At 41.0% G+C, this 21,605-nt stretch overlaps 1 protein-coding gene across 6 annotated transcripts in view; it reads left to right on the forward strand.

The window, feature by feature from the left end:
* Positions 1-20,476, forward strand: part of LOC131693642 (casein kinase II subunit beta) — a 38,198-nt gene extending 17,722 nt beyond the window's left edge. Inside the window, exons 3-7 of one of the 6 annotated variants that reach the window (XM_058981633.1) lie at positions 7,671-7,773; positions 7,883-8,074; positions 8,141-8,330; positions 8,533-8,719; positions 19,904-20,476. In XM_058981633.1, coding sequence (XP_058837616.1) covers positions 7,671-7,773; positions 7,883-8,074; positions 8,141-8,330; positions 8,533-8,689 — 642 coding nt within the window. In that variant the 3' untranslated portion in view covers positions 8,690-8,719; positions 19,904-20,476. Of the gene's footprint in view, positions 1-7,670; positions 7,774-7,882; positions 8,075-8,140; positions 8,331-8,532 lie in introns of all 6 variants that reach the window. The other 5 variants (XM_058981632.1, XM_058981636.1, XM_058981635.1 and 2 more) reach the window with 5 other exon arrangements.
* Positions 20,477-21,605: the final 1,129 nt, after the last annotated feature.

Below are 21,605 nucleotides of genomic sequence, written 5' to 3' on the forward strand. Positions count from 1 at the left end.
AACATCAACTAAATCACGCACAGCGTGTGCGATCATTGTGATGCGCCCATTACTTCCCAATCAACTGCCAGCACCACCGATAATAAAGTAAATAACAAAGAACACGGATACGCAATCGTGACCCGTAGGCCCCACAAACAACTCAAACCAGGTAATCGTGAAAGCCCATACAACATCAAGAGCGAGGATAGCATGAACGAAAACGATAAACCGATAGAAAGCGGACTAAGCAACAACAGGAAATGCAGTTAATGGATCTCCAACAAGAAATAAAATCTCTACGCAAAGTAACAAATCGCATACACTAGATTCGACGGATATACAATAAAATGCGATTTATTTATTTTTATATACACATTGTTAATATTAAATGATCCACGGCACAGGTAAGCTAATGCATTGAGCCGTGTAAAATAAATTAATTAAAAACCCGTTTTAATCCACCTAGTGGTGTAATTGTGCCTTTCTCATTTATCCAAACTACGATTCCATGGCTGGTTATGTTTAATATGATGGTGGAAATGTCTATTAGATATTCAGTGCGATTTACACATACGTTTGGACCCCGCCAAAAAATTTCAACTTGTTAGGAAATTTTACATTAAACTTGTTAGGAAATTTTTAAATGAATTGCCGGATTCGACGAACTGAGTCGAATGGTACATAAAAGACGGCCCACCGGGCCGGGATTAGGTTGACGATGTTCAGAGTGATTGCATAACTTTTTTATAGGAGAAAGGCAAAAATGTGAATTTGCTGCGTGTCCGCACTCTTAAACCCGTAACTCCGGAACCGAAACTCGGAATTTAATGAAATTCAATAGCAGCCGATGAGAACGTTGTACCTTTCATTTGAGACTAAGTTTGATGAAATCGGTTCAACCATCTCCGAATAACCGATGTGCATATTTTTGGCATGTATGTGACCAAAAATATGCACATCTCCGAGGAACCGATGTGCATATTTTTGGTCACATACATACATACACACATATACATACGCACACACACGAATTCGACGAACTGAGTCGAATGGTATATGACAGACGGCCCTCCGGGCCGGGATTAAGTTGACGATTTAGAGTGATTGAATAACCTTTCTATAGGAGAAAGGCAAAAAGTACCTAATAGACGATTAACATGGCTCCACGCCTGGACACTGAACACCAACTAACCTGCCGAGCCTAGAATTCTACATAACAGAGAATGTGGAATGTCGCGCTCAAACTAATATTATGTACACCGACCTATCCGCCAATTTTCATATAACAATCGATAAAATGGAGAAATTTGGAAACAACGGTAGATTTTGAAGTTGTTTCTATCATAGCTCTCAGATCGAGAGATAATGGTTGCCATTGGAAATTGCCAGGCATAGCACAGGGAAGCTACTTGAGACCGTATTTTTTATCTAAAGTTTCATTCGAAACGGCTCAATGCGTTAGTACAACTGAGCCGTAGGTCTTCAATTTTTTCTTACAATAAGTAAAAATAAAAAAATAAATTCTAAGAATATCGGTCTGTCAGATCTTGTTTACGCAGTTTGCTGCTGCGTGTTGAGATCCTTTTCCTTGGCGATGAAGCCGCTTGGGGGTCATTCAGTCTGCCTTCTTTCGCGTTATCGTTCCCGTCCATGTCATCATCAGTACTGCTTTCTTGCTGTTTCTTGAGGGGCACAAAACACCGACTACATACGGGGAACGTGCCATTTGAGCCAATATATTCTGATTCTGATACTTGCTGTTCACGATCACAGGTTCTTATTTGTGTCTTGTTCTTAAGGGTCGCTGTTGTAGATCCGTCTTCATCGGTATTTTCTTCTATATTGGCGATGCTAGTTGTTGGTTTGGGAGCGGTTGTCGTGGTCGTGGTACCTGCATTATTGGTTAATTGGATCGTTGTTTTTGGTTTATCTGAAGGTGTCGTTGGCTGCTTGTTAGAGTTGGCTGTAGTAGATGAGTTTTGACTAGTTGCTTCGGTGCATGTTTTTCCGTGATGGGCTGTACAGTTACAGAATTGGCATGTTGGGGTCTGCCCGGGATATGTGATTAGCGTTGTTTGCTTATAGGTCACGCCATCCTTCGGTGATTTGCATTCGATAGTCATGTAAGAAGGTATTGCGTATTGGTTTAGTCACTCGCATCCTCACAATACGAACGTCGTCGTTGAGAATGCCGGCGAAAAAATTCTCCGGGTGATATTCGTAATAGATTCTACTTCTCCATATTGCGACATGATTCGTTTGATGTAATCTTCCCTAGCGCGCGGGTCCAAATCATGGATACGCACGTCCACCATGTCGTTTTCCATATGCACGGGGAACTTTATTCTGGTGTTATTAAATTCGACCTCGCGTTGCATGTTGTTCTTTGCAATGAAGTTTTCGGCCTGTGCTAAGTTTCTAAACGTGATAAAGACACAGTTTTTTACGTGATGGAGCTGAATCTGCTGAAGACCGTTGATGTTTCTGCTCTACGTCTATGACGTGTATTTAGCGCTGAAAACTCCTCGCCGGTTCTGCATGCACGATTTTAATTATTTATTAACAGATTAAGGCCGAAGTGGCCTGTGCCGTATACAAAAGATTCCTCAATTCCACTCGGTCCATGGCCGCGCGTCGCCAGCCACGCAGTCTGCGAAGGGTCCGCAAATAGTCTTCCACCTGGTCGATCCATCGTGCTCGCTTCGCGCCACGTCTTCTTGTACCGGTCGGATTGCAATTGAGAACCGTTTTCACCGGGCTATTGTCCGACATTCTGGCTACGTGCCCGGCCCACCGTAGTCGTCCGATTTTCGCGGTATGACAGATGGGCGGCTCCCCCAACAGCTGATGCAACTCATGGTTCATTCGCCGTCTCCATGTGCCGTCTTCCATCTGCACTCCACCGTAGATGGTACGCAGCACTTTCCGTTCGAAGACACCAAGTGCGCATTGGTCCTCCACGAGCATGGTCCAGGTCTCGTACCCGTATAGAACTACCGGTGTAATCAGCGTCTTGTAGATGGTCAACTTCGTACGACGGCGAACTCTGTTCGACCGAAGTGTCTTGCGGAGGCCAAAGTAAGCACGATTTCCTGCCACGATGCGTCTACGAATCTCTCTGCTGGTATCATTGTCGGCGGTCACCAGTGAGCCGAAGTACACGAACTCTTCAACCACCTCGATTTCGTCGCCACCGATGCAAACTCGAAGCGGGCGGTTCTCATTCTCTTCTCGTGAACCTCTTCCTATCATGTACTTTGTCTTCGACGTGTTGATGGCAAGTCCGACGCGCTTGGCTTCTCTTTTCAGTCTGATGTAGGCTTCCTCCATCTTCTCAAAGTTTCGTGCAATAATATCAACGTCATCGGCGAAGCCAAGTAGCTGAACGGACTTTGTGAAAATCGTACCACTCGTGTCGATCCCTGCTCTTCTTATTACACCTTCCAGCGCGATGTTGAATAACAGACACGAGAGACCATCACCTTGCCGTAACCCTCTGCGTTATTCGAAGGGACTCGAGAGCGTCCCTGAGACACGTATTACGCACATCACCCGATCCATCGTCGCCTTCACTAATCGCGTCAGTTTGTCCGGGAATCCGTACTCGTGCATAATCTGCCATAGCTGATCTCGATCGATAGTGTCGTATGCGGCTTTGAAGTCGATGAACAAATGATGTGTGGGCACATTGTACTCGCGGCATTTCTGCAGTACTTGACGAAGAGCGAACACCTGGTCCGTGGTAGATCGTTCGGTCATGAAACCCGCTTGGTACTGCCCCACGAACTCTCTTGCAATTGGTGATAGTCGACGGCATAGTATTTGGGAGAGTACCTTGTAGGCGGCGTTCAGCAGGGTGATTGCTCGGTAATTACAGCAATCCAGCTTGTCACCCTTTTTGTAGATAGGACACACGACACCTTCCATCCACTCCTCCGGTAAAATCTCCTCCTCCCAAATCTTGGTAATCACCCAGTGCAGCGCTTCAGCCAGTGGCTCGCCACCGTGTTTTAGTAGCTCGCTTGGTATTTGGTCAACCCCAGCGGCTTTATTATTTTTGAGCCGGCTGATCTCCTCCTGGATTTCTTGGAGATCCGGAGCCGGTAGTGTAATGTCTTCCGCGCGTGCTCCCAGGTGCGTTACCGTGCCATCCTCGTCGTCTGCTGCATCGCCGTTCAGGTGTTCTTCGTAGTGCTGCCGCCACCTCTGGATCACCTTACACTGGTCCGTGAGAAGATTCCCGTTTGTATCTCTGCACATGTCGGCCTGTGGTACGTGGCCCCTGCGCGAGCGGTTCAACTTCTCGTAGAATTTCCGTGTGTCTTTAGCGCGGTACAGCTGCTCCATCGCTTCGCGATCTCGGTCTTCCTGCTGGCACTTTTTGGTCCGGAAAACCGAGTTCTGCCTGTTCCGTGCCTGTTTATATCGCGCCTCGTTCGCCCTCGTGCGGTGTTGCAGCATTCTCGCCCATGCTGCATTCTTCTCTTCGACTAACTGCTCGCATTCGCCGTCGTACCAGTCGCTTCTTCGGTCCGGGCCCACCGTACCTAGTGCAGTGGCTGCGATGCTACCAATGCGGATCGGATATCTCTCCAGCCATCTTCAAGGGCAACTGCGCCTAGCTGCTCTTCCGTTGGTAGTGCCACTTCCAGCTGCTGCGCGTATTCTTGAGCCACTCTGCCATCTTGTAGCCGCTCGATGTTTAGCCGCGGCGTTCGGCTTCGACGAGAGCTATGCTTTGCGAGGGAAGAAGGTGCTTCGGATTACCATTCCACGGGAGGCTGCGAAGATCACACATCATTGGCCGTTGTCATTTGATACGGAATGCAGGCTGTTAGGCCCGATCACCGGTCTGTACATTGCCTCCCTTCCTACCTGTGCGTTCATGTCGCCGATGACAATTTTCACGTCTCGCAGAGGGCAACCGTCGTATGTCTGCTCCAGCTGCATGTAGAACGCTTCTTTCTCGTCGTCGGGTCGCCCTTCGTGTGGGCAGTGCACGTTGATGATGCTGTAGTTGAAGAAACGGCCTTTGATCCTCAACTTGCACATCCTTGCGTTGATCGGCTGCCACCCGATCACACGTTGGCGCATCTTACCCAGCACTATGAAGCCGGTTCCCAGCTCGTTGGTTGTACCACAGCTCTGGTAGAAGGTAGCCGCTCGATGCCCGCTTTTCCACACCTTCTGTCCCGTCCAGCAAAGTTCCTGCAGCGCCACGATATCGAAGTTGCGGGGGTGTAGCTTGTCGTAGATTATCCTGTCACATCCTGCGAAGCCGAGCGATCTGCAGTTCCATGTTCCGAGTTTCCAATCGTGATCCTTTATTCGTCGCCTGGGTCGTTGCCGATTGTTCTGGGTCGTATTCTCTTCTGTATTGTTCGTTATGTGGGTTTTTTTAAGGGGCCGCTTATAGGGCCTACGCCAACCACCTGTCTCGCCGGTGGGCCGTCGTGCCAGGACTGCTTAAGGTCCCACCTGGACACCAGGACAGGTTTACACCTTCCGCAGAAGGGTAACCCCCCTTCCCTGCCAGCATACGACCAAAGTTCCCACCGGGGTTGGTTACCCGATCTTCACTAAGGTTACTCGTATCCCAGTCGACGCCACGAGGAGGCCAGGGCTAGGAGTTACTGGGCAGGAAGCTAAGGACCGCAAGTGGGGTCTATTTTATGCCTTCAGGTACAAGAGGCTTACGCACTGCCCAGTCATTGTCGACCAACATGCACGATGTCAGCATGAAACTTTCGCTGATGAAGGTGTAGAAAGAATTCCGTGTTTGTATATCCGAAAAACTACTTGGTGATCGAATGCCGACGAAAGACTTTCTGGCAGAGCTCTTCCTCCCAGACCCCCAAAACTTTTTTAATGCCGTAGCTCTGCATGCCAGACCCCAGAGCTTTTTAACCGTCGAAAACATGTGGAGAAGGCACAGTCAATTGAGAGGTGACGGGGGAGGCAGTACCCTTTCGACTGTCCTGGTTTTTTACTTGCCTGATATGGTCACCCCACAATTATTCTGGGTTATGCCAATATGATGACCGTAGTGGTCTAGCGAAGATTAGTTCAAATAGCATAACAAGTATTTTAAACTTGTTTGCTCGACCCCTGGGTGTCTGTTCTCAGTGATTTAGCTGTAACATAATATTCCTAATTGAATCGAATAAGCAGATAGTATAGCCGACGGGAGAGGCATTTAACAAGGTTAGGAAAACTAGGAGTGAGGACGAGAGGACGTCTGATGAGGAGGATCACACCTAACAATATCCACTATATTGAACAAGCATAGTGTTGTTACAACAGGATAATTCAATCTGATGCAACAATCATTTAAGCAATCATTAATACACACCAGAACAGAAAGAATTATTGGTAGAATAGCTGGAGGGAATTTAATATTCGTGGACATTACGATTGACAGCGCTCTCTGATTTACTTACGTCGATTGATCCGCTTCAGACCTAGAGGACCCAAGAGGAGATCAGGAAGAAGCGAACAGAAGCGGAATCAACGCGAAGTTTTAATTGCATCACTGACGACTTAGCACGCGTTGTTAGGAGCAGGATAACTTGGACTAAACTATCCTATCAGCCGTTGAGGATAACTTGGACTAAACTATCCTATCAGCCCGCAATATATGAATACGTATATTGACTAGAACAGGGATAATCGAATTCTGTTATAAGATAGAGCTGAAACAGCACAGTTGTAGAAAAAAGTACTAGCGAGTAAGGACTAATACTACTAGTATGTTTGCCGTATCAATTAATAGTCGATTGATTCGCTTCGGACCTAGGAGACAAAGAGGAGATCTGATAGAGACAAAAGCGGATTCAATGAGAAATTGGCCAATATGACGTAGACCCCAAGGTGATGGTAGGATGATTTTCTATAGGATTACACAGACTACACGCTTCAAACTTGTGCCAAATAGTATGTATGTATGTATGAATGCAAGCCCGTATGAATGCCGGTATGCATGGATGTGTATAGGAGCAATGTATCCCTGAGCAAAGGCACCCTCCGAGCCGCCAAAACGCTCATGGGAAGCCGGGTGCGCGGTAATAGGTGTGATCATAAAGCACTGCACACACTGCCAAGTGCAACGGTGAGACGGTAGGTGTACAGTTAATGCACATAGGTTGCAGAAATAGGTTGTTGAGACAGCCCGATTGCACACTGTTGAATAACAATAACAATGACCTGTACTGCCCATAACAGCATAAGAGTCCCATGTTGAAAAATAGCAAGCCGAGAAAAACGCTGTTCAAGATTGTCCCATCCATTGAGCCAAATGGATGGGACAACCATGTTTTGGTATTTTTTTGATATTTTCTGAACAAACCCGGTAATCTTATTTGTGCAGTGTGATTCAGTGGTGATACAGAATACAATCCAACGGATAACTCATTTTCGACAAAAATCCACATGGGACTCTTATGCGTTTATGGGCAGTGTAGTGTTGGAGTAATTACAATAGTGTAATATTACGAAAACTTATCTGGGAGGGAGGGAGAGGTCGAAAAGTTACACCACTGTAACAGGGCATAATAAAGTTTGATTTTCTGTACACGTAAGATACGCAATAATTGCACCATGTTGTGCAAATAACTCGATTTGTTTACCTTCACTAAGGATAATTTGAATCAGACTCTTGAAGTAATCTTTTTGTTTTATTCTCTCCGTAGGTGGACGAGGACTACATTCAGGATAAGTTCAATTTGACCGGACTGAACGAACAAGTGCCGAACTACAGACAGGCACTTGATATGATTTTAGATCTGGAACCGGGTAAGTAAACAAATGTCTGTCAACATTTACAAATGTCTGTCAACATTTGCCGAAACTGGCCGTTTGCCAATGTTCGCGTTTTTTTTTTGACTTCAACTTTCAAACGCAGAAGATGAGATAGACGACAATCCGAACCAGTCCGATCTGATCGAGCAAGCGGCTGAGATGCTGTACGGTCTTATCCACGCTAGGTATATCCTTACGAATCGCGGTATAGCTCAAATGATAGAGAAATATCAAAGCGGTGACTTCGGCCACTGTCCGCGGGTGTACTGCGAAAGCCAACCGATGCTTCCATTAGGTTTGTTCGTTGGTTTGTCAATGCTGAACGATTTGCACCACTGATTTCATTCTGCTCTGTTTGAAGGTTTATCTGATGTGCCTGGTGAGGCCATGGTGAAAAACTACTGTCCCAAGTGCATCGACGTCTACACACCAAAGTCCTCGAGACACCATCACACGGACGGGGCCTACTTTGGCACCGGTTTTCCTCACATGCTGTTCATGGTACACCCCGAGTATCGCCCGAAACGTCCCGCCAACCAGTTTGTGCCGCGGTGAGTCACCCAGTATATCAGTGCAACGCGGTGTAACACCCCGGGCAGACCTGCGATTCCTGTACTGAGCAAAACGTCATTCTCGCTACCTATGAATGAGATTACCGTTCTACTGGGTAGCAGTGCGCACATGTCTGTCTGTAGTATAAACATTACAGGAAATATGACAGCCGGTTTTTCTGTTCTCTTGTTCCAATTTCAGCTTATACGGCTTCAAGATCCACTCGTTAGCCTATCAAATTCAGCTTCAGGCAGCTGCCAACTTTAAAGCGCCATTGCGAGGGGTAATGAACAGCAATCGGGGCCCTTTGGAAAATGTACTAGTGTCAAAAGCCCCGAAAACCGAATGCAAAGCTTAATCGTTTGAATGAGTTTGCACTGTGCATTGAGTATACATATTTTTTACATTGTTACAAAATTTGGCATCCGAGGCACATCATGTCCTTGTGTGATTCTGTATCTGAACATTTTTTTTCCGTTGGTATAAACATTGAAAATATCTATACAGCCAGTTGTATGGAGGTTATTGTACATAACCGAATTGAGCTAAAAACATTTATTATATTTTATTTCAAATTATATCATTGCACTTTTGGTTTTTCACACAACGTCGTTTCGATACCGGAAAATCATAACGGGATCGTTTGCATGGGTTACCCGTGGAGATTGTTCTAGGACGTTCCCAGAAACTACTTACTATTATTCTCGAGGATTTTTTTTTCTTTAGTCGAAGTCAATAGCTATACATTGTTCTTTAATTTCTCTATAACTGGAGCTTTTCCGGACAAATTCAAAATGGCCTGAGTTAGATAGGATTAATGTAGTATAACTAGCAATAATTGTGTTAATGGTGAAAACGCGAAAATCACGTTAGCTTCAACACAGTGTAATCGACCGACCGATCCTGCAAAGTTTCCTTCATATTCACCAGAAATCCCTTACTGATTTTAGTGCACTGTACAAAAAAACGTGTTAAATTTTATTAAGTAGACTCTGGGTACAAATCCTTGAATAACTTCCAGGAGTGGCCCAAAGCGTGCACGGTCGTTTGACGTAATGAGTATTTGGCTTACATCTGTTGTTTTTTCAAGTTTGTATTTGTGAGGCATAAACCAGCGTTGCTTGACTACCATGATAGCAATCTCGTCATTTTTTGAAAATTTTAATTCTGAAACTGACAATCAAGTCTTGGTCCACGACAGAGGTTCGAAGTAAAACAAAGTGATCGATGAACGGATCTCAGCTTGACCCGGAAGTTTATATTAGGAAAATATTTCGAGGATCCGAAAAACCAATCTTTGAAATGTTACTAATGAAGACAAAACAATTAAATTGGATTCAATCAAGTTGACTGGTTGACCAAACTTACAATGATCTAGTGTGTACTGAAAGTAAACTAAATTAACATTTCGAATCATATTTTTTATGTATCCGCTCATCACTTTCAGTTTTTTTTCTATAACTTCAAAAGGAGCGTCAAGCAAAATCAACCATCGACCGCAAATCCTTAAGTTATCTCAGCCTGCGTTTTAATGGAATGTTTGACCGTTAGGAAGACATACTAAGTTTGTCGAAACAGAAGATACAAAATTCCTCACCTGGTTACTGCCAATGCGTGGCCTTTTGTCGATCATATTTGCAGTTTTCCATCGATAATTACCATTATTTTTCTAATGTTGATAGCGGTTGTAGCTTCTTTCTTTATGCCATGCACAGATTTTTTGTAAAGTGCTATTACTGTCGCCGCGTAAAATTTCCTGAATTTGGTCGTGATTAGCTCAATTGAATTTGATTGTTTCATTATTTTTAAAGTTTTATGTTTCTAACGGTTCTCCAAAAGTTCTAGCGATCAAGGTTAAAAAATTGTTTAAAAATGCCATTTTTTAAATCTTGCTTCTATGAGACCTTATTTTAATTCAAACAATTCTTGTTACGTAAACGTCTAGAACTGGATCAATGTTTACTTGCTATGCATCACATAAATAAATAATTGACCTCACAATATAACTGATACCCCTTCGTATATTCTATCTCTAGTAGCGATTTTGATAGGTTAATTACCTTCGAGATTTGCGTGTAGACGGTCGCCTCCATACTATCCGAGTATCCCCAACAACTCCCAAACAAATCGATTGTAATACTTTTTTTGACTGGTTTAAGGTAAAATAAATAAAGAAAAATGATGCCATCTTACAAGATTGTTGCTCATTCTTTCCGAAAAATCATTTTTTCAGAAAGAACGATCATCAATGCGAAGGAAATGTTATGGTCAAACCCGGCGCTTAAGTTATGTCTTCGAATGAAAAAAAAGCCACGGCCAACCAATAAGACGAACAAAAACAGTTAAAATTATTTAACTGCTATTGTTGCTTAATTAACAGTCTTGTGATTTGCTGTTTATTTGGCTGTTATTTCTTCAAATGAAAATTATGAGATTATTCGCTCTGGCCGCTATTATTATTCTCTCTCCAAATTCATCATGATCACACAGTAGATTGATTTTTTTTTATTTCATCCTTAGATTCATTCTCCTCGTTTTTGGGGTAGTAAAATTGCTAGCCCCATGTGCGGGTTTGGGAATCAAACCCAGATGAACTGCCCGTAAGGCAATCGACTGGAATGATTTGGTCGAATCCGACTTTTAGAAGCTTATCTGAGCATGTCTATCATCATATATTTATGTTATCTGCATTCGTTATTCCGTTCTATAACAACTCAAAGAGCTCCTTTCATCTAAAAGCCACTCCTATACGACCAGTCAATAGTTTCAGTTTCCAAGAAAACCTTTGTGTCGCACCCACACTTCTTACGTTGGTGATGTTTTTTTCACGATTATTTTTTGCTCACATATGCTGGTCTGAAATGTAAGTCAGTCCATAATCTGATTTTTTCTCGTGTGTCGCACTCTGATGATAAACATCGAACCAACCGCTTCACTGATTTCGGAATATAGCATCTAACATTGTTATACCTGTAGAATTGATAGCCTTAGAAACCTGCCGCCATACTGCGTTTTATCATGTAGATATGGAATGTTTTATATTTGTTACATTTTGTTGGTATATAAATTTGTATGATAAAGATAAAATATGACTTCATTATGCAGTGTGTCCTCTGGTTGTCCGTTCCGGGAAAGCCATTGCTGATAACTTCGGAACGATTTGCTTTATTCTCTTTGATCGTATCATACCATTTTTCTATTTCTTAATTTCCAAACAATTTTCAAATATGACAGTTATCTTCAGTTGACCGCTCTTTGCTTTGTTCGTTGATATTCTACGGCAATGCTTCGAGCCTACGGTCACTGTATTTTTAATCGCATGGTTGATTCCGATGGTCCTGAAGTCGAATAATTGTGATAAATGGGCGTTAGTCAGAACATGTTCGATTTGAAATTTTTATGTGTTTCCACGTCTGCTGGTGAGTTGAGATTTGTGCAAATAGGTACTATTTGATATTGGTGGTTATTTGATGCACTCCTTCCAAATAACTGAGCGAAACAACTCTTCCATTTCGACCTGTGCATTTGCGTTCTCGAAAATGAGTTTCCCGGTCATTGTCGGGTTCTCTCGCGCGCCTGATTATCCTTTTGTTCTATGGAATACTCTATATACGTGGGACAATCATGCTTAGATCGGCAGCATAGAACTTGTACAGACTTCACCCTCTGAAGACAGATGACTTCCGTTTAATTGCACTATGTTAATAATCAAATGCAATTGCATTTCACCATCAAACATCAGATACTAGTATTTCGACTAAAACGTATAATAGCATAAGAGTCCCATATGAATTTTTGTTGTATCAATACTGAATCAAAATGCATACATAAGATTACCAAGTTTGTTTAGAAAATATTACTTTTCCTTTCCCTTTGCTTATCATTTTGGTACCATCCGAGGAGCACTTGGCCTTGTACCCACTGCTCTTCCACCATCCTAGTGGTTTTCTCCATTTATCACTGGCGTCACATGTGATATTTGGATACGGAAAATGATTTTCTGAGCAGGCAATCAAATGAAAGAAGATTGCCAGGTAATTAGTACACTTTCTGCACCAGGTATCATATCGCATTTGTATATACACATATTAAGTGTATCTACTATACGATATGATGGCCGGAAGGATAGATAAGCAACCCAAGCTCCCCAAGATTACCAAGTTTGTTTAGAAAATATTAAAAAAAAATACCAAAGTATGGTTGTCCCATCCCTAAGGCTCAATGAAAATGTAAATCTTGAACAGCGTTTTTCTCCGCTTGCTGTTTTTCAATATGGGACTCTTATGTTGTAATAGGCAGTATACCGCCGTTCTACGCCGAATTGTCTCATGTTGCAAAACTGGCAACTGAAAAAAACGCGATTGAAGATAAAACTTGTATTAGCAATCTGGAGAGAAACGATGCAACGAATAAAGTTTTATTGTCTAGAATTACGTTCATGGCAAACGTTTCTAATACAATCAGTCCAGGGGTGACATTACGCATCTCGAAACGAAAGGTTTATTGTAGGGGAACCCGGGGTTATTCGGACCTACTTAAGCAAATCTCCCGTTTAGGTGGATAGATGTGAAAAAAGTTACCGATCAAAAGTCCTAATTGTTAGTTTGAAACCTCAGCTACATTTTGGTGTCATAAAAGGTTCATTTGCACCACTCAATGGTAGCACTAGGCGACGATTTGCAAACCTCTATGTTTTTCCATCCTTTTACAATGTAGGGGTAATTCGGACCTCCCTACGGGGAAATTCAGACCGTCATTTTTCTCATATCATGTCCGAATTACCCCCACTGTCTTAATAGCCCCGGGTCCCCCTATACAAACTTGTATGAAAAAGTCGAGTCGAATTGGTTGCATTATGTGGCCCCAGTTTTTCATTATTTAAATCCAATTAATGTTTTTACAAAAAAATGTTAAATGGCGAAAAATCGGATAGACACCGGCCGCATATTTACGCATATCAGTCCTACCACGATCTATGCAAACGATGTTCGTTACTCATTTGGTTTACAAAGGTGTATGTCGAGAGTTTTCTTGTTACTCGGAAGATTGTTGGCTTCGTCAAAATCGGAAATAAATGCGTTCGTCATGTTATAAGTATTTGGAAGCAATAATAGTGATGAAGAGATTTGCAGGATTGATCTTACTGTTGTAACTATTATCACCACACCCATCTCTTTTTTAATGAAACTTTCTTTTTGCCCGACATCTAGCCTAATGTATTTTATAACTAAGCGCTACATAATTATTTTTTATTGCATGTTTTTTAGGCTTTTTGTTAGTGGGACAATTATGCGTATGGGACAAACTGACTTGTTATTTTTTCACGGAGTCTTCGAACAAACTGTATGATTTGAATATCTTCTGAAAATATACTTCAAAAAGGAATGTTTGATGAAAAAAAGTGAAAATGCTCAAAAAGTGACATGGGACAATTATGCGTAGAACGGCAGTATAGGGTCATCCAAAAAATGACTGGCAAATAACAAGGCAGCAATTCAAACATAATAAAGGTTACGGACCTGACCTGTGGTTTATCAATTTAACCCTATATAAGGCCCAGAGTTTGGGGGTAATAATGAATGTTATATTTATAGAAACGCGGTTGTTACACTTAGTTTAGAATATATTTACATTTATTTCGCAATAAAAACTGTTTTGAAAAAGGTGGCAATATAGTTGGTACCGCCCGGTAAAAACATTTCACGAAACTCTATTTCTGAAGGATAGTATGCTGCCCATAATCGCACGTCAGTCCCATGTTCTACGGGTTTCCGTATCTAAAGGGCGAACACGAAATTATTGCGGCACCGAAAATGTCATGTCAATTTTCTTATAATGTTTAAAATCAAACCAAAATTTTAGGGTAGTTTTATACATATATTTACTTCAAAAATCGAAAGAAAAGTTAATCGATGGAGCCTTGAGTGTAAAGTTGAACGCATTTTCGCTTGATGCCCTCCATCAAAGTCTTTACAGTGTCATCCGGTACCAGTTTCTCAGTTTTTTCCATTTTCTTAACATGTCCTTCTCGTCTTTGACTGTCTTCTTGCTCTTCCGATGTTCCCGCTTCATCATTGCCCAGTACTGCTCCACCGGGCGCAGCTCCGGACAGTTTGGCGGATTCATGTCCTTTGGAACAAAATGGACAAAATTGGCCTCATACAACTTAAGGACACTTTTAGAATAGTGGCATGATGTCAAATCTGGCCAAAATAGCGGAGCTTCGTCGTGCTGCTGCAAGAACGGCAAAAGGCGCTTCTCGAGGCACTCAGATTTGTAGATCTCGCCATTTACTGTGCCATTTGTCACAAAAGGCTCAGTCCGCAAGAGCAGATGGCCTGCCAAATGAGATATTTGTAGGCGAACTTCGACATTTTCTTCTTCTTAAATTTGTCGTCCACATAGAACTTGCTCTTGCCGGTGAAAAACTCCAACCCCGGAATTTGCTTAAAATCGGCTTTTATATACGTTTCGTCGTCCACCACACAGCTGCCATATTTTGTCAGCCACTTCTCGTAGAGCTTCCGTGCCCGAGTTTTAGCCGTCGATTGTTGCCGCTCATCGCGGTTTGGGAAGCTCTGTACCTTGTAAGTATGTAGTCCAGCTCTCTTCTTTGCATTCTGGACGTAGCTCTGCGAAATGCCGATCTTTTTAGCCAAATCACGGCTTGAGACGTTGGGATTTGCTTTAATCATCCGCTTCACCTTTCCCTCCGTCTTTTTGTTCTCCGGTCCCGGTTTTCTTCCAGCTCCCTTACCGTGGTCCAACGTCAACCGCTCCTGGAACCGCTTCAACACTCTGGAGACGGTTGAATGGTGAATGTTCAACATTTTTCCCAACTGCCGGTGCGACAGGTCAGGAAATTCCAGGTGTTAGGAAAGAATTTGTTCTCTCGACTCGCGTTGGTTCACCTCCATTTTCGTTGAATCGAAAAACACGACTTCGAGTTTGTTGTAAACAATACACATCAATGAGAAAGTGTGCAAAATTTGGTTGATTTTTACCCAATGGTAAAAAAGTTATGCCCTGTTGAATGTGTAGCAATAATTTCGTGTTCGCCCTTTATATGGGACTGGCTTGTGATTATATGCAGTATAGGAAGACACCCAAACAAAAACTTATGCTAGTCGCCGTCATGCCCGTTTTTATAAAACTATTTTTGTAATTGCTAGGTTTACTATGTTTACCTCCACCTCTACGCAGGCCAGTGCGCAGGTCATTTTAAGAGGGGGGGGGGGTCAATTTTCTTTGTTTCTTACAAAAGAAGGGTATACCAACCCTCAAACTTTGAAGATGTTTTCTCAGGTCTAGAGGGCCTATTCTTTTGTATCAATCAACTCAGCTCAACAAATTGGGACGATGTCTGTTATCGAGAAGGAATCTTCAACAGACACTTCCGCTCGTGATAGTGCGGATTCTTACTGCAGTGATTTGTAGTAAACTTACCGACTATACCTAAACCTTTTGTTCTTCCCAGCCTTCATCCTTGCGCAATCACCGTCAGGCATTACTTCAGTAGAGAATGTGCGCTTGCTCTTTTCATTTTGTGTTAAATGTTCGTAGTTTTCCCATTGCATGCGTTTCTGAGGTCTGCTGTAAATATTGATACCTGTCGAGACACGAAACGAACCCGCGGATGAGTCCCATATGTTATTTACGAAGCAGCTGAAGGCTTCTAATATGATGTCTGCAGTGTAGCATAGTTATTTGTATGCCACCAGGATTCATTGTACGGTAAAAGAACAAATTAAAATAATATATTTATTGTATCCTATAACATTGATTCTGAATAGAAATCTTCGGTTATTTGTTCCGCCATCAGAAACGAAATGATCGCGTGGGTTCGTAAGGTCATAGTACATAGTATTTTATTCTCATTCTCTCTGGTACCCACTCGATATCCCTTTTCGCAAATCTTAGTTGACGAGGAAAAAGATTTTCAAATTTAATTCTTTTGAGTGGTTTAATAGCGCGGATAAGGGGTAATTTGTTTGTCAACGAAAATATTCTCCGGGTGGGGGATTTATGGTTCAATTGGTCCTGCATGTAGCTGCACAAATTGATCCACGTAGATGAATCTTAATAATCGGCTTCTCTCCCGGTTATGACATACAGTCTCCGGATATCTGACAAGTGGACTTGCTGAAACTGACTGAAATCACAATTGTTTCTGTTCAAAAATTGCGGCTCGGTGCATGAAATTAGCGGAAACCAATCACGAACGAGCTTCGATCAGATGAATTAAAATCGGTTTTTTCATGTGTGTATGCTACCTTCCACCCTTTTGTAAACGAAAATGATGGCCGTGTACAGCTTACAAATATTTCCTTCTCGGTAGTGTACAGCCATCCGTTCGTCCCAAACAGCCAAATACGAATAATAATAGGAACAATTCTGCAACGGATCTATATTTAAATCTTTTCATCATTAAAGTGTTCGGTTGGTGCACCATATTGACGACCCTGGCCGAGATGAGCTGAAAATTTCTACCATTTTCGAGTAGTTCTCGAAAGATTTTTTGAGACACAGTTTTTTTTCGTTATTAATGCATGGGAACATGAGGAGACTTGACCAAGCGCGAAGTTCAACAATTATCAATAACGTGTTCTATTTGGTTCTTATTTTTTTTTTTATTTTTTATACTTGTTTCGATCCCGTCAGGTAATTTTGAAAGTTTGGAGTGAAAAATCCTTTCCTCATAGAAAATATTCCGTAATTCATGAATTTGTGTTAAATTATGTAATTTTTTATCAAATTTTGTATGGAGATATCATCTAGAGTAAGGATTTTTTCATAGATCTCATATACCATATTAATCCTTATGATGTAGTGAAATGATTCTACATTAATCGGAATAATGGAGTAGTTATTTATAAAAGTAGCACGTCACTGGACGTCAGAACTAATGTTGGGAAGACTTGACCAAGTGCCAATATATGGCAGAAAGATACAAAATTTCTGATATTTACTATTCTGTGGTACCTACTGTGAATGTTAATCACGTCACAAAAATCCCAACTTAAACACCAGTTTATTTTTTTGTAGTACTAGTCAACAAAGTTAGCAGTTATATGGCTGATTTCGTGACATGTGAACATGCAATGTAACCAATACAGTTAATCCCAAAAAGAAAATAGGTTTAAAAAATCCAAATCCATAAAATTACTCGTTTTATATTTTTACTGGTACTAAGGATCTCGATCTCGAGATTACAGCATGTTTTCAGGCCATTAAGTTTTTGATCTGATATTTTAAAATTCGCTCGATCAAGTCTCCCCGACTTGACCAGAAAAAACTTTTATAACTTTTGAATAAAGTAAATTGACAATTCTGCAAAAAATCATGTATACGCCCAATACTTTTGGACATTACATTTCAAGGAATAGAAAACTTGAATTTAAAGGATAGAAAACTTTTTTCAGAAAGTCATTCTGTCAAGTATAATGGAAGTTATTGACGTTTAAAAACTAACACGACTGTCAGAGCCTATATTTTGAAATGGGACTCCTAGAGCGAATTTGGACCATATTAACACGTGCCCAAAACGATTGAAGTTTTATATGAGAGTTACATGTATTTTTTCATACGTTTTAATTTTTAAACTTGGTGGAGCTCAAAATGGTGCAAGATTTCAAACGGATTGTTTTCGGAATCTCTAAAAATGAGATTTTAAAAATACTGCATTATAAAAATGCTCATATTTCGGGTTTTTCTTTGCAAATTTTTTTTTTTTTTATTTTCTATCATTCATATTTTTTTCTCATGGTGTGCGCGAACTTTACCAAATTTTAAAATTTTTCGATTACATTGAAAAAAGTTATAAACGAATGGAAAAATAGTGTAATTCCAATATAAAACTTCAATCGCTTTGGGGCACGTGGTCCAAAGGTCCAATTTCGCTAAAATTTGTTCCATTTTTTTGGATATCTTGATTCATCTTTGACCGGCGATGGACAAAATTTCAACATCGCAAAAATAACTGCCACCCTACTCTGCATGACCCTTTTCTGCGATGCCTAAAACAGCGCAGAATCGTGTTGCTTTAGAAACAGTAAACGTTTTCGGGTACTCGTTCACACAAATTGACGATCACTGAATATGTTACTTTATAAGCCACGGGTGCAGATAGCCCGCCACACCAGCTATTTCCTAGCGACCTGCGACAGTTTCATATCCATTTTGCATGGCGCGAAAAAAAATTATTGATGCGTGGTTCAGCTTGCTTGAACACACCTACAAAATGTGGGGTGCTCAGGATCACACTACGACTAATTTCTGTACTATCGCTCTACGCATATTTGTTCCATGTGTATAGGGAATCCATAGCACATAGGTCAGTTATTCATATAGCGGCAGTTGATGAGTTGTAATGAATATAGTTCATAGGATCTTGATCTACTCGGAAAGCAATTTTTAGGTTAGTCTGGGCTAGTTTTTAGATCAGCCTTCAGCTTTCTGACAATTGAAAATAATTAAACCTTGTTTCGATGATAGAAGTCGGCTTAATCTGCACTGCTACTGCACTTATTAATTTCTATCCTTGTAGTTGGTGGTATCGATGTATTAGTCATGCGAAAGAGAAGCTTATTAATTTTTATCTGAAACGGAAAACATTGAACTTCAGCTCCGATCTTTGTAGGTTTATGGAGTGGGATCAAAATCATCCAGTATTCCAAGAAGGATAGCATCCATAGATTGACATAATATTTAAAATTGAAACAATCATCAGATTGTTTGATTGTAGTCCACTCAAAAGAGAAAAAAAATACCCTCAAATTTGAGCCCGTCGAAAACCTCAACCAAGACTATGGGGCCATCGTTGAATTTGATTGTTTAGTTCCATGGGTTATTCCAACAATCGTCAGTTCAATCAAGGTTGACGTAAATCATGCTTTCGCACCTTCCAAAACCGTGAAGAAAAAATTTTACTCTTCTGTCGTACCTCAAATACAGTGAAGACCCGTTTTTATTAGACCCTTGGTGATTTTTGGGCTGATAAAACGGGGACATTAACAAAATCGGGACATATAATTTTCTTTCTTTTTGGGAAACCGAAGTCTTCTTTAGTCCCTAGATAAAGCCTCATAACTTTTCCCGATCATTCAGCTTAAATTTTCCTTTAGGGGGTCTGATAAATCAAAATATTTTTTTGCATATTTCGGATCTCGAAAATAAGAACAATATGGTCAAGAAAGGATTTACTCGAATTCAATTTGATTCGTCTGCTAGAGCCCATCAAACTACCAGCTATCAATTTTCATAGACGGCTGATAAAATCGGGTCTTCATTGTATATTAGAGTGAATCATGATTCTTTAATCCCAACCTAATGTGATAGTGTTGAAACTTTTACTAAGCCAAATAGCCATTTCGCCAAACGACCAAATCTTCGTATAATTTTAGACCTTAGAACTGTCAACCTGAAAGCAGACAAAGCAGTGTATCTAAATTATTTCTTCTCCGTCTCCTTCCTCCTCTCCGTTACGGCACTTTGGCGTATGGATCATACCATTAACAATTACCGCACCCGAATCACCCCTTGCTCACCTTCCCGCGTCGGTATTATTACCCAGTGAAGTGTTCGGCAAAGGTAATGGACAACTGAGGCGCCGGGCGTTCAGTCGAGGAAAAAATAGTTTGACATGCATCCGGTGGCGACGAAGAGACGATGAGAGGACGCGACGACTTGGACACTAAACAATAAACCCAATGTGAATACAACAACAGCAAGTGGTTGTTAAAACAATGAGAAGATTAAAACTAGGGACAAATACAAAAACACACGCAAAAAATAGGGGAAGAAATGAAATTTCTAGTTAAATAAGCGTAAAAGCAGAGAAAACACTAGCAAATGAAGCAAACAATTGTACATCCTCTATACCACCAAAACCAAGAAGTAAAAAAAAACAAACCTAACAAAGGCGAATGAAAAATTGAGGAGGACATCTTTCTAGGAAAATGAGATCTTATGTCTCACTAACAGTCATAACACTATTGTCATTTCTCCTACATACATTTGAACGCGAACGCTAAACGAAAGCATCCCATGCACGAGTCGGGTCTTAGTGGAATAACTTTTTGAGATGTAAGTGGAAAACAAAAACTAAATTAAACTAAAAAAATAAACGTAAAAAGTACACAAAATATCAGTCGGAAGATAAACAAAATTAATTGAAACGTGATTGAAAAAAGCAAACCCGACTAGCGAGGGAAATATACACCAGGGTTGAAATTGGGGTGGGCCAGGGGCCAAACCAATATTGGAAAAACACAAACCGAAATCAGGCAGCATGTGCATTTGGCTCCACAACTCAAAGGCGACAGTCGAGCACGTGCATGAAACATTTTGTAAGCCCCTTTTGTATATTTTTCTTTTAAATAATGAAAAGTTACTAGACCACATTTTTACGGACAAAACGAACAAAAAGAAGATAAAAACACTTTACACCGAAGACCTTTAGGCAGTCTTCTCTTGAAATACTATTTGTTCATCAGTTTTATTTGCCGAGTTAAGTTTGATTCTCTCCCAAATCCTGTAAGTTCGTTGTCTAATTTGTCTATAAATCGTAGGTGGACAGAACAAATGTAATATTGTAAAATAAGTACATTTAGCTAACAAACACAACAAAACCGACCTGAAACTCAATGCGCGTCGTATCGATAGCCAGTTGACCTACATCAAATCAGGCACCACGCGAAAAAAGTATCTCATTCAGCATTGGTAACCTAAAACTAACAAATCTACCTATCGTAAGAAGATGAAGAAGGAGAAAAAAAAACAGTGGGAGGTGCCGCGCATTCTGATCGATTTGGTGAGTTGGTGCAATGCATAACAACAAACTCAACAACCAAATGTAGATCGTTTGAGTTACTAATTATCATTATTGATTAATTACAGACATGATTATTTGCAAAAAAATATACAATACAATACAAAACAGAAACTGAAATAGAATAATTATTGCTCTAATTTTATTATTATTATTGCAGGAATGAATAAATTTTAATAAATTATATTACGAAATGAATCCATGGGTTTAAACTACCTATTTGATGTGTTTGATAAGTTTTTTCAGCTGCGCTCAGCCAATTATGTATCTCATTCCCTGTTCTAAAACGTATTCGCTGAATGAAATCGACTCTTAATCTTTGCTGTACTTCACGTCGCTGCTGTCGCGTAGCTCCGTCAAGCCTGGGACCAGTTATAACTATATTACTATATTCATAGTTAGGCGGACACAAAAGCCAGAAAACTGGCAACTCTCATTTCAGGAA

Source organism: Topomyia yanbarensis, chromosome 3 (assembly GCF_030247195.1).
Source record: "Topomyia yanbarensis strain Yona2022 chromosome 3, ASM3024719v1, whole genome shotgun sequence".
NCBI classification, from domain to species: Eukaryota; Metazoa; Arthropoda; class Insecta; order Diptera; family Culicidae; genus Topomyia; species Topomyia yanbarensis.